General features: G+C 34.3%; 1 protein-coding gene across 1 annotated transcript; it reads right to left on the bottom strand.

Moving 5' to 3' along the window:
- Positions 1–1,480: 1,480 nt before the first annotated feature.
- Positions 1,481–14,120, bottom strand: LOC145680259 (uncharacterized). Its single transcript, XM_081750604.1, has 5 exons — positions 12,123–14,120; positions 8,716–8,942; positions 5,795–5,971; positions 4,478–4,574; positions 1,481–1,602 (listed from the first exon to the last, which is right to left on the bottom strand). Exons 1-4 carry the CDS (start codon positions 12,250–12,252, stop codon positions 4,530–4,532), a joined length of 579 nt encoding a protein of 192 aa, XP_081606730.1. The 5' UTR covers positions 12,253–14,120; the 3' UTR covers positions 1,481–1,602; positions 4,478–4,529.
- Between the last annotated feature and the right edge of the window lie 465 nt (positions 14,121–14,585).

Raw genomic sequence — 14,585 nt, 5'->3', positions numbered from 1 at the left:
ACGTGAGAAAATGATTCATCCGCTTGGCGACATGTATAATGTTTGATGTGTAGGTTAGTATAATGTTCAATGTGTAAGTTACATAAATGATGGTGTGTATTCTTTTGTCATCTGAGGGTGTTTGGATATTGCCATCACTTTATTGACATTCTTTTAAATATATATAGGGGAAACCATACCATACTTACTATTAACAGTAAACATAGTAGTAGGCTATGGTTTCTGCAATATTTTAAAAGAACGATAATAAAGTGGTGGCAATATCCAAACACCCTCAGATGGCAAAAGAACTCACACCATCATTTATGTAACTTACACATTGAACATTATACTAACCTTCACATCAAACATTATACATGACGCCAAGCAGATGAATAATTTTCTCACGTGCAGAAATAAATCTGTATCAAGATTGACACTACTGGACCTCACTTCAAACCTTATACAAAATGAAATCAAGCTCATATAGACAACAATTCTCCAAAAATAAACGTAAAGGTGAGGACGAAAGAACTGTTAAACCTACATAAGCAATGTTCTGAAAAAGAATAGTTGTGTTCGGTCAAAATGAAAGAAAAATATTATACTTTCACAATCTGTATTATGCTTCTTTCCTTCGTCCATTATGCGTCTTTGCAGCACGAGGTTTATTTCTGTTGAGTAACATTATTGAGATATCACGTTAAATTATAAATCCATGTCTCACACAACATTGGTGTTGAATATATACCCCATACTCCAGTCTATTGAGATTAGTATCTTATCTCAATATAGAAAGCAACACTTTTCCTGAGTTCCTTGGTGAATATACTATGCGACCTGGCAGATCAGCATCCAATTAGTTTACCATTAACCACAGTTTGATGTTGAAGTTGAGCGTCGCATTTCAGCACGAAGCTTTATATGAGACACTGACCTGTAGAATCCGCAGTAATGCGTTCAGTGTTTGTAAGGTCTTCCATTGGGAATCGACCACGACCCTAGGCGCACCAAAGACGTACACCACTAGACAAACGTCAAGGGCTAAGCAAACTTTTAAATTATAAGATTTCAGGAAAGAAATATAAATTAAATCCTAGAACCACTGCTACACAGGGTGCGAAATACTGAGGATGGCCATTCCCACACTTCAAAATTTTGGAAGAAAATTCATCCTCAATAATTTACTGGCGAGATATGGTGACACTGACACTGTCAGAAGTATACAAACTATTTACAGTAAATCTGTGCAGTTAGTGGACAACCTAGTGGTTAAGCATTATCCCTAACCTCACATAGTTCAATAATTTTGGATGTTCAATATATGAAATCTTCATTTCAAAACTTTCCAGTGCATTATTATTTTTTACTTATTTATCCACTCCTCTCGCCGATCATAACTGTTATTATTTCGCATCCTGCTGCTACATAATTGAAATAAATTATCCCTACATTCTACGCAATAACTGATATAAGGTTTCATGAAAACAATCAGCTTGTATTACAATGTTATTTATTGAACTTATTTACATCTTTTGTATTATTTCTAACTTATTTCCTTAATTGGGCTCCTCAACTTCAACGGTGTCACCTTCCACTACAGGTTTTGAATTTCTTCGATCTCTGCAAAATAACGATCATAAATACGTACTGAAAAACATGTAATTGATTGCACAGTTAAAAGAAAACATTCGTATTGTTTACCTTATAAATAGGCTTTCATTAAAATACATTATTATTCTTTGAAGTAAGTGCCACACAAGGCAACAGAGTCTGGCACTCGTTTCTCAGATCTGGTGATCCATGGCTTGGAAGCACTCCAAATATGATCTCTATAGCATTACGGTAGAATTTTTATAGTGAATTAATATTCCCTAATCGAGCTCATCTATTCAGATGTTAGATTTGCAGTGTGACACTTCTTATTCAAAGTGTCTTGACTGTCAAATACAATATAATTCATCTTCCCATACTGAAAATTAATACAGTAATTTTAAACACTACTATACACAAACATTACGCAAACACTATTTCGGTTCAGCGGAATCCCTTATATTCTACATTTTACGTTTTACAGCCTTATTCGATTAAATTTTGACGATCACTCATAAGAAACACTTGAAAGGAAAGAATCGCATTTGTTACAACATACTCTCCCATAGTCTGATATTTAGTCGTCTCGGGATCGCACGGATATCTCTGGGTCATACAGGGTCAGTGATCTGACTACTTCGTGATTACGAGTCACGAAGTATGTGACCCGTTTCATCACTGGTACCACTGCATGGTATTTATTCACTTTACCTATTTCAATGTTCTAGTGCCAGTAAATTTTCAGTTTTTTCCTAGCTGAAAACGTGCATTGTTCTGTGAGAGCATCAATTGAGATAAATCCAGAAAATGTCATATTGACTCACTCGGTACTGTTGTATAAGTACGGCGTTACGAAAAACAAACGAAATGATCACTGATATAAGAAAACACTGAGGGATGGAAGAACAAATATTTACTTATTTCTTTAATTTTCTCTCCATGCCTTGTATGAAATGCAATCTGATCTCACGATTCACAGGAAAGATAGGCCATAAGTGTGTGAATCTCTATACCTTGTATTCTTCACGGAGCAACACAAATGATAGATGATGACCTACAAGGCGTTATCCTGTGTAATGTACAACAGAACGCATGGGAAAGTGTAGTTCGCAATTTACAGGAAAAGCGTAAGAATTTACTAAAATAGGTACCGTGTACACGGACAACTTCGTACCATTTTGTAACAAGTTTGGAACATACCTTAGAGGTTCAATGAAATATTTCTCTTTAAAAATATAAAAAAAAGTTACTGGTGACTAATACGTAAGGAGGTGTTGAGCAACAATTCTTTGGATTTATTTGTGACAGTAAAACAAACGAATTTCAATCCTGAGCCTTACAGCGGAGGAATACATCTTTGAAACCTTTCATTCTTTCAAAACACAAGAATCACTGATAGGAAGACATGCATATTGCCTTCATCATACATATCAAATGAAGAAGGGATGACTCATTACCGTAACTGTAACACTAAGTTTATTTGACCCATATTCATGGAACGTCGTGTCGGAATCATTAGCTTCGTTTCACAATTCATTATAGAGAAGTAATAAATACTCCTGCGACCTATCGACCTAGTTCTTTATATCCCATCTTTGAAAGCAGAAACATTTCTCAGTGTACATGGCACAAAGCAGGCAAATCACTTCATTTACTTCAATCCAGTCAAATTCTGAATGCATTTTAAGACCTATGTCTCCCTATTTATTTTAATGGTAATTTGTTGTTGAGTGTTTACGCATACGCATACTTTGGCGTGCTCCATCCTATTGAAATCGTTTTGTCTTTGGGGAAAAAACTACTCTTACTTTTTTAAAAATTTACTTTTATTACTGCCACTGCTGAATGAAGTTTTTATCTTGTGGATAAAACATTAACCTTTGTTTCTTGTTCAATTTTGGTGTGGATTATTTCTTTTTCATACTGAATGAAGTCTTATCTTCCGGGAAACTCGGGAATGTCTTAGAGAAATGTGCATTTACTATTATTTTGTCTTTTAACAAAATTTTCTAACTGCTGAAGTCTTTATCTTCTAGGAAAAAAAAAACTGTTTCGTGATTAGTTTTAATGTTATTTTACTTCTTTTCTATCTCTTGAATGAAACCTTATCTTTTGAGAAGGAAAAAAAACTACAATACCATTCTGTATCTTAATTAATTATAGTACTTTATTGCTTGTTTCTATGCTAAACGAAATAATCTTATCGTCTGAAAGATTCTGCAATTGCATATTTCTCTATTACAATGGCATTGCAGAGTTTCCCACAATGTAAGATGGTTTCATTTAGTATAGAAAAGAAGTAATTAATTCTAATCAATCAAAAAAGAGGGTGGTATTGTAGTTTTTCTCTCAAGAGATGAGTTCGTTCAGTAGATAGAAAAGATGTAAAATAACACTAAAATTAGTCAAGACAAAAAGAGGTTAGTTGCTTTCTGTTTTTCATGCAGTAGGTAGGAAATGTTTTTAGAAGGCAAACATAACAGAAAGTGCCTATCTCTCTATTACTGTGACATCGCAGTTTTCAAAAAATGAAATTTCCTTCAGTATAGAAAAGAAGTAATCAACACCAAAATTAATCAAGGAATAAACGTTAGTCTTAAAAAAATCATCAGCAGATAGGAGTAATCAAAAAATAAAATTAAACTAACAGAGGTACTTTCTTCCAGAAGACAAGAAAATAAAAATGTAAACAGTAATGAATCTCGATTTTAGTTAAAATTTCCACCCTCCGAGGAAAGTAACAGGCAAGTTGCTAAATTATAAGAGATAATAAAATAATAAATACATACAAGGTAAACATTTTATCTCATTTCACCAAGTTGCACATCTCTAGCTTATTTAGTGATGGTAAGAACTTTCCGATCTCTCTCGTGATTGTAAGGAAAATAGGTAAAACTATACTTACCTACGCAGTAGTCTAGGCTTCGCCTGCTGCAGCCAAAGACCCAATACTTCCTTCACCGTTTCTTCTGTTGCGTCGGTGTACATCTTACGAACAGCAGCTGAAAAGAAAGATAGAATTTCAAGCAAATACTAGCGATTTTTATTCTTAAAAAAAAGTCATTTGAAATAAATTTCCCTCTTAAATAGCTTTAGGGAATTATGGTATGGTTTGTAAACGTGGATACCTAGAGCTGAAACTAATTCCTATATTATTTTTCAAGTCACCTAAGCTAGGCCCCTATTTTGTGATTTTTATGTAAGGGTACTATAGAAAGTTATCTTTCACCACACTTTTGGTATATTATATAATGGAAAAGTTACATTTTTCTATACAAGTGTCACAAGACTTTCCTCCGGTGCCCTTAGTGGTGATATTTAAGGTGACTTGAAACGTTGACTCAAAACCATAACACTACAAAAAAGTTTTGGCTTACTTCGTTGTCACGAAAAATTGAAAGACGAAGACGACAGAAAGACGAAAGTTTGACTATTCGCCGTCTTGAAAGCCTGCAGCTTTTCTCTTTTTATACTGGAATTATGGTAACTTCGAAAGCTATATTCTTCTAGTGTTTTATCTGCGTTCTAGTGTTAGAGAAAGAGCTCTGAAATTTTGCACCTTTAAAATATCGACAGGGGACACAGTTTGGCATACTATGTAATACTACCAGACTAACAGTGTTGCCAACCCAACAAAGTTATATTTTTTTAAAGTTAAATTCGTGTGGTAGACAGTATCAAATTTACAGGTATACACGAAAAGTCTGGTGCAAAATTATACTTCACATAGTGATTCCTACACTGTATTTCAATTTCAATTCGTTGACACTATTGACTTTATTTAGCCCTGGAATCATTTCTACCTTGGAATTTTATTTGGTTTTAGGTTTTCCGTACACCTTACAAATTGTTTTTTGAATGCTTTTTCAAGCAAAGATTTGTTTAAATGTGTACTTTGCCAGTAAAGCTTTGTTTACAACATAGAGTGTTGGATTAGTTATTGAATTTCCTATATATTCTACACAGATTTTATATTCACCCAGTAAGGGTGAACACATTTACATATTATACTACTTGACAGTAAAAGCATCCTAAAATACTCAAAGCATACTTTATTCATGAAGAATTACTTCTGATTACTTGGACATACTAATATGAGAACACACGTCCAGTACGAGAGAAGTAAGACTTAGTAATTAGCAAACTGGAATTTTGTATGGTTACTAGCATAAATAAATAAATGAAGTTAAATATTTCAGTACAACTTTTCAAATCAGCTTACTGTGGATCTTTTTGCACATTTGGGTGGACCCAAAGGTGTGCTTTTTTGCTTCATGATCCTTGGTGTCCTGCCAGAGTAGGAGAATTCCATTGCGAGCTTGTCGTACAAAGTTCTTCTTATTGCATTGTGAGCGAAATCTTTTAAATCCTTACCACCAATTGACAGTAATACTTTTACCTGAAAAAAAGGAAATTATTTAGATCTAATGCATGCTGAAATCGAAAAGAAAAACAATATATATAAGGGTCCGTATTGTTATGTTTTTCTACCAGTGGAAAAAAAATAACGAAGCATGAATGAAACTAGATTAATTTTTAAATACCGTAATGTGAAGTGTGAAAAAAAAAGGGCGTGGAGTTCTGAGTTTCATGGAAGGCCGTATCAAATGGGCTACGTGACTAACAAAAACTGTTTGCCTGGGATTTATTTGGTAACTTTTACCTTTATATCGGAATTGCGGTTATTTAAAAGGACCATTGTCCGTTTGAATTAGAAAAAATACTATATATATATATATATATATATATATATATATATATATATATATATATATATATATATATATATATATATGTGTGTGTGTGCGTGTATGTATATGGAAATTACATACACTTCCAAAAGTAACAAGAAACAGTGGGTTAATCAGTGCTGCCAACAAGTAGTGTCAGAAAATAGCTAAATTACGCACAGAAACTAGCTAAAAATGGTTCAACTTACCTTAAATTATAGGCAACAGAATTTAGGAACAAAGAAAGTAAAAATTTGGTACTTTTTGTCTACTAGTTTACAAAGATGTTCTAATATTATTTATCTTTTGATATCCTCAAATCAAACAGTTTCACAATATAATTTGTTCCTTCATTGACTAGAAGTAATAAAATCTCTTTATTTATTTTCAACTTCAAATGCTGGGTATGTCTTGATAACACTATTGATCTATCACAAAAATATATACATACACATGCACGCATCTTAACAAGAAAAACCCAACCCAAACTAAAAATAAACTAGAAACTAATCAAACAACTGACTATGGAGAAACCAGATTCAGGAATCCCAATTTACCGTGACGGATAGGTGAGACTGATAAAAGGTTCCTAATCTACTATGACAATGTAAGTGCTGTTGTAAACAGAAGAATTAGAAAAATACCAAGATAAACTACTTTTTCTTTAGGTTTTTCATATGTTCTAAAAAATTGACTGCAAAAGATTTAATTGCCGCCTAAATGACTATATTAGCAAGTATGAATGGCAAGTTGACCAAAATTCAGCGGCGGCTGGTACTATATGTTGCATGGTTGTGCAACTGGATATTTTTTAAATACTAAAACTATTTTTAAGTATTCATGTAGTATATCAGTAAAAAATAAACATCTGCTCTTGAGCGCAAAAACAGTATTGATGCATTTCTGAAACAAAATAAATTAAAAAACGGAAAGAAAGAGAGAGATTACATTTCCGGTGGCAGCGAACGTTGCCACTGGAAGCAGTAATATCGAGCATATGGCAGCAAGCTCCTATCTGTTAACATGAGAAAGTGGATTTATTCTTGCATCGCTCCTATCTTCCCGTATAGCTTTCTTGCGGTTGCCTTTCTTCCGCAACTGGTCAGCTTCTGTAATAGTTACAAATTCCTCCGCTTAGCAGCGCTTGACTCAATTCATAGGGTGAGGGAGATACAGACGCTTGGAAAAAAGAAGTTATTCACAAAACAAACTCGCAAAGAACAAATATAAGTCTGGTGGTAGAAGGGACGAATCCAAGTTGAAAGTTTGGGGGGCGGTCGTTCGAAGTCAATAGATTTTATTTAACACTTATAATACAAAAGTGAAAATTCTTGGGATAAGATTTAAAAAAAAACCTATTCTGGGGGGGGGGGATCGATCGAGTCTCGAAGAAGAAAATGTCTTACTACTGGTCTAATTCCTAGCTCTGTGTCCTTCGTGCACATGATTCTGTGTTCGATTTCCGGCGGAGAGCATAAATTAATATCAAATCATTTACTTCCAATACTCATCCGTCTTCTTCAGCCTAATTTGCTGGAATGTTAAACTATTTTTTTTTTACATTTTCGAAGGAAAACATCTTAGATTTCATGCTTCTTTATAGACAAAAATACGTGGTTTCTGAAAATGGACTTTTTGTACCGTATATTTATACAAACAAATGCTAACAAAATGCATATTGTCGGAGGAGAGAGGTGTTTCGAGATCCTAGAGAAAATGAAGCAAAAAATATTTGCGGTGGCGATGCTTTCTATTCAGAGAAACTTGGCGAGCAGCACTTCAGATTTCAATAAAGTCATAGAAAATTTGAAGCCCAAAAGATCGAAGAAAGACCTTCCATTCTAAAATAATGCATAGATTATATAATTAAATAATTTTGTTTAACTGCGTGCATGCAATTTTCTAGCTTTTTTCTCTTCTTTTCGGATTAACGCCATCATTCATGGCTTACAGCACATACTATATATTCGATTTATCTCGTGTTCAATAACATGAGTGTAGAGGTTTTGTATATAAATAGTGTATAAACGTATATTGATAGTGGTTGTTTGAAAGAAAGCTTATATATTAAATCAATATTAGAGAAACAATTTAATCAATAATATATAAATAGAGCTTAAAAGACTTTCCTGTTCATATTTCCTGAATATTTTCTGGGGGGGAGGGGAACACTTGCGCGTACCTACATACCTTTGATATTGCAACATTGCAACCTGTGCTTGTACAGACTACGATCCACTACTGCCAAAATTATAGTCCATAGCTAATACACATGATAATGGCTAAATTGGCCAAAATGGAGTTGATGCTAACATTTAGTCAAAAAAGAGATGTTCCAAAAAGACATAAATTAAAAGATATAACAAAGATTTGAAACCTGCTTCATAACTTGTAGTTTTGATAGGACACTTACATATTTCTTTCCGAAGTTAGGATCTTCAAGCTTTCTCTCAAATGTTTGAAAATCATCCAACGTTCGCAGAGGCAGAAGGCCAAGAAGTTCGGATTCTTCGTTTATGGACTCTGCTTTCACACTCACATCATTACTTAGAAGTGTGTCGACTTTCTTCTCGACGGAAGATACTCTTTCACTAAGGTCAGCTAAAGTAGATTGCATTTGGCCAAATACCATTCTGATATCTGCAATAAATTTTAGGAAATATTGTTTTGAAGGTGTTAATATAACTAGAAAATATACTATTTCACAAATCATTGAAACAATAAAATGTACATTCATGCCCAAAATGATTGTCGCATATCTATAAATGTCTTCTTGTAAGAATATAATTTGATAATGATTTTACAGGATACTTTTAATACCGATACTATGTGTATAATCGAGAAATGTATATTTGTAGAAAATTTTATAGGGAAAGAATTATAAGCACGTAAATTAGAATGAGTAAAACAAATGGACAAGAAAGTATTATTTTCGTTTTATTATTCTTATTTACTGCTCTTTTGACATGAAATTTGCCACATACATGTCTTTGCCGATTATGCACATACCAACATTATAAGAAATACAGGGCGAATTCGTTATCAAATTTTATTCGTAAAACAACATATTTATAGACATGCGACAATAGTTTTGGACATGAGTGTACGTTTGTGGTGGACAAACACCGTGTGCGTGGGTTTTCTCAGGGTTCTATCGTTCCCCTCCACTTTCTTCACTCCATCATTTAATTCATTCTCATCATCACCGTCTCCTTTAGGCTGCCCCGCATAACCGTGGGACAAAATTCAAAGATTTTATTTTAATATGATTTCGCTGTTCATTTAATCAGAAATCTTGGGGGTGGAAGGTGGGGAACAATTAGGAAGACGTGTGTAGAAGACCACTACGTTGGAGAATTATGACCAGGTCATTAGAGTATGACGTCATTCATCAGCACTGCGGAAGGAAAGGGTTGATTGCTCAGAGGTAGAACGTAGCCTTTTGGTGCGACGGATCTTTGGTTCAATCTCCGGCCGCATGAATTTATGATGGACAATATCATATTCGTGAGGGATTTCCCGTTCTCATGCCACTAATTCCTTCATAATCATTCACTATCATTAGTCATCCGTGTATCTTAACATTAACCCTAGGAAGACTAAACTATAATTGGTCACGTGAAAGACTAAGGGGGCAATTTTGCTCGCGGTTGTAAATTCCAATTTTAACCCTACTAATGTATTTTAAAGTTATTTAATGGCTGCTACTAATAAATGTGAGTTGTAAAATTATTTTAAGACTTGTAAAATTTTATTTTAATAGGAAATATTACAAATATAAGTCCCAGTACAGACTACTACCGCATTTGGTTAGCAGACATGAGGTAGCTTTAAATACATTAGCCTGTGTAGACAAGTTACTATACTAAACCTGAGAGTATTAAGTTTGCTCAATGTATAAAAGTAGATTATGTTAATTTAGTCATCCATTCAAAGAATAGATAAGTTTACAATGATCCTTTTAAAGTAAAACTGTACTTCTCTTAACACTTCTAAGTTGCTAAAAAAGATGTATTCAGTCACCTGCGCTATTAAAAAAAAAAAAACTACCACAATAATGTGCTTTCTAATAAAACTAAATTTAAGTTTAGATTACAGAAGAAAATACAAAAAATTTCAAACGTTGTAAAATTCATTTGTTCGGGCAAAGAGAAAAAGAAAGTGCGGGTAAATTTGACCAACCTTCGTCTTTCTATGGTTAAGGACATAACAGCGGAGTTATGAAGAACGGGACCTACAGCTTAAAGTGAGATCCGAACCACTACTCAGTTTGCACTCGAGAGATATTGTTCTTCATTTGAACTCGAAACCAGAATCCCTTGATAACAAAGGTGATAAATCCACAGACTCATCATCCACGGAGGTCAACTGATAGAAATACGTTGCAGTGATCTTGCATACTTGTAAATATTTTAGGAGCCACTTAAGAACCAAAAGGGAAAGAACTGCAAAGTGGAATCACTCTACAGTTATACACATTAAATCAATGGACAATTTTAAAAGACTACATAGTACAGAAGATCTAATTTAGTCAAAGTCAGAAATATAGGCTTAATTTAATTTGCTAATCAATACCAGGAGTGACTAATAGTTCTGGACCATTCATACTATCTTTCTAAATAAAACCTTTTTATTATTATTATTATTATTAACAAACCAGTCAAACCTAACAGAAATCTCTGTTTCGTCGATCTACTTTCCAATGTTATAAATTTAGACACTTGTTCAGCTTCTGTGGAAAAGTTTTGTTGACCGTCCGCTAGTGTGACAGACACTAGAGGCAGTTCGGCGGGAACTCCGAACTTGATAAAATAAAATCACAATTAAAGAGACAAGTTAAAAAAGTATTTTTCACGAATCCCACCCCCACTCAACTTGTGAACGATCATGCCTCCGACAAGGAAAGTTCAAGCTTAACCAATGCTGAAGGAGTAGACTGCTGAATAATTTATGATGTACTGGTAAATCGTTTGCAGAACTAGTTGACCTATGACCTCTAGTTTGAGCGGGTTGAGGTCATTTCTCGAGGTTGCGACCTTGTTCAATCGAATCATCAGCCTCAAATTACCTTTACTCTTAAAAAAAGGGGGCGCAACGGTTACTCTATTTTAATCTAAGGTAAACCTATTTAAATAAAAGAAACCTGGTTTAAAGCAAAAATTCCGGTTTAAGTGAAAAATTAAAAAAAAAAAAAAAAAAACACGGTTTTCCAATCCTGAAAAATAGCATTATTTCTTTATTACATCCGTTCAGATTGCAAATATTTTTCTGAGATTTTAGATTAAGACTTCAGCTGGTAGAAAAAAAAGTAAACAAAACCACTAAACTCAATCAAGAGACAGAAGTTACTGTTTTTAGAGGATAAAAAGATTAAAAGGTAAGCAACGAAAAACCTAGTTTTCCTCAAACTTACACCCTCGACTTCTTACCATACAAACTTCAAACTAATATGCCAACTTATTTTCGCGTAATAATCCATTTTGAGTTATTGTTAATATCTAATAAGTAATTTTTCGAAATTCATCGTTCTTTTACCCTAAACCCAAAAGTCCATACCTGATCGAACCTTTCCTTGCACTTATTGTAAAGCGATGAAATGAGTGATATCATTTAATCTAAGATTGATGAAATATACATTAGAATAAGTAATTGTTACCAAATAAAGTCAGATATAAGTATTTATATTCTTCATTTGAACTATTTCAATTTTGCCACCAACCTCCGAATAAATATGGAAGAACATAAGGAACGAAAATAGGCATGGCGCATTCTAAAATGAGTGAAACGTCCAGGCTTGCTGTATTTAAATATAATCCGTACCGATTCTTGGGGAAGCCACATCAGTTAAAATTTGTAGTGTATCGGTGAAAGCTAAAACAAGCAAGCTTAGGCAATGTATTAATTCAAAGCAGTTTTCTCCTCGATTGTAGAGATAAAACGTAATTTTCATTACTTTAGCAGACGGCTCTCCAAATTTATATCGATTTTGTTAATTTTTTCACTAGATTTTCACTAGATTTCACTACTTTACAAAAGCTTTACGAACCACAGCTGAGCGAGCGGAGGGGATTAGAAGCCCCGTAGGACTCATTTTTTCCTTATCTTTTAAGTTACACACGATTGGCATTGCAGCCATTGTAGAGGGTCATTTTCCAAAACTTAACATACAAATACTGGCATTTCGTTCCTTGCTTGTATTCAACTGCCTTCCGCCCTGGCAAATAGCTCCACCATAATATACTTACTTTCCCATGTATACTAATTTGCACATAGAATTTATTGAGTTTAAAACACTTACATTATTATTTAACTACCTGCACTATTAATATGGGGTTAACTTTAGCAGATGGCTCTACCTAATTAAATAACTTATTTTAATGTGTTTAGACTTAATAAATCGTATCTGTTATATAGAATCCTACGAAATGGGAAATGAAGTAAGTTTTGGTGGATCTAATTGGCAAGGCGGTAGGCAGATGAATGCAAGCAAGGAATGAGATGGCAGTAAGTACATATGAAGCTTTGGAAAATGACCGTATGCAATGGTTGCAATGCGAAACGTGTGTAACTTAAAAAGTAGGAAAAAACGAGCCGTGCGGGGCTTCTATTCCCCTTCGCTCGCTCAGCTATGCTACGTAAAGTGTTATGTAACGGCATATTTTTGGAACTGGGGGGGGGGGCAATATTTTGCTTAAATCTTGTACTTTCTTGCTATATATTCTGTACTTTTTTTGGTTTAGGTAGGTTAAGTTAGTTTAGCTTAGGCTGGGTTAAGATACTTGGGCATTACTCGAGCAGACGGTTCTACCAAATGTTCACACATTGCATTTTCAGGTTTCTTTTTGTAGAATATCCACTAAATGAGGAGCTATTGCATAAATCACGAACCAACTTGTGCTATGTGGCCACAAAAAAAGCACGAATGTCATTAACCGAGTCAGGGCAGGAGCGCAGCAGGGGGTCCCGAGCGGAGCGAGCAGGCATGTCAGCGACGGAGGATATGCACATAAACGAGGAAAGTGAAAAAATACATAAAATATCCGCAATAATTTTTACATGGTGATTTTACCTGAATTCGTACTTTCTTCCTATATTTTCTGTGTTTTTGATGATTTAGGTTAGGTTTGGTTAGTTATGTTAGTACCGTAATTACAGTTACGTAACACCAACTCATTTCTCCTGTAAACACGGTGATTTTACCTGATTTTGGCCCCCAAGTTCCAAAATTATCTATATGTAACAGTATGATCTCAAATCTAGTGAAAAATGACCACAAAATCGATATAAATATGGTAGAGCCGTCTGTTAAAGTAATGCCTTAACATGTTATCAAGTATTCCACCTATAAATTTTTAAAATGTTAAAGCCGTCTGCTGAAGTTAACCCTCTAATTTTTGTACTGATGTTCAGGGGCGCCCGAAAAATTTTTTCTAGGGAGGAGCCCATCTCCATGGATGCTATATTTGCTATATTACGTATACATTTTTGTAAGCCAGAAGGGGGTCCGGGTCCTACCCTGCCCTCCCCTTCGGGCGCCCATGCTGATGCTAATTGTCAAGAGCCATCACTGACATTAAAGAATCCAATGGCTAAAAATTGTATACATTAGGCTATACGGATGAACACATACTTAAAAAAAAAAAGTATAAGCATAAAATTCCATCCATATTTCGAAAGTAATGAAGTAACTTACTATCCTAAAAGCAAAATTAAAATAGTAAAATTATCCTAAAAGCGCTCAGCGCGCCAGTTTAAAACAAAACTCACCTTTTTTTTTTAACTAAAACTAAATTAGGGCTTACTATTACATTTTATACACAGAGCTTACCTTTGTTTACCGTTTGAAAGAAATGAAGCGCCAAATATCTAAGACTACTCACCAATCCTACAGATGGCTCCATTTTCTAATCAATCGACAAACGTCAAGCGTTTTGAATCAAGCTTGAAATAGGCTTAGTAGAAAGTTGATAAATTCAAGCTTCTCTTCAAGTTAAAAACAAGCTAAAATAAACGTTGATTGTCGCTTGTCGCATTCAAGCTTCTTTTCAAGTTAAAAACAAGATAAAATAAACGTTGATTGTCGCTTGTCGCATCAACTGTACACTGCTAAGCCAGAATCAAGGGAAAGCGACCCTTGATTTAAGCTTACATGCTATCTGGGTTGATGTTCAAAACAGCAAAAGTACTATATTTGTTAACGACAAAGCGAAGTTATTGCAACACTATGTTACACAGCGAATCATGCATATTAATCACGTGAGCTATGCAGTGGCTAGCCACCGA

The sequence above is a fragment of the Thermobia domestica genome, chromosome 3, assembly GCF_964235325.1.
Source record: "Thermobia domestica chromosome 3, izTheDome1.hap1.1, whole genome shotgun sequence".
Lineage (NCBI taxonomy): Eukaryota > Metazoa > Arthropoda > Insecta > Zygentoma > Lepismatidae > Thermobia > Thermobia domestica.
This window is presented reverse-complemented; position numbering and strand designations above follow the sequence as displayed.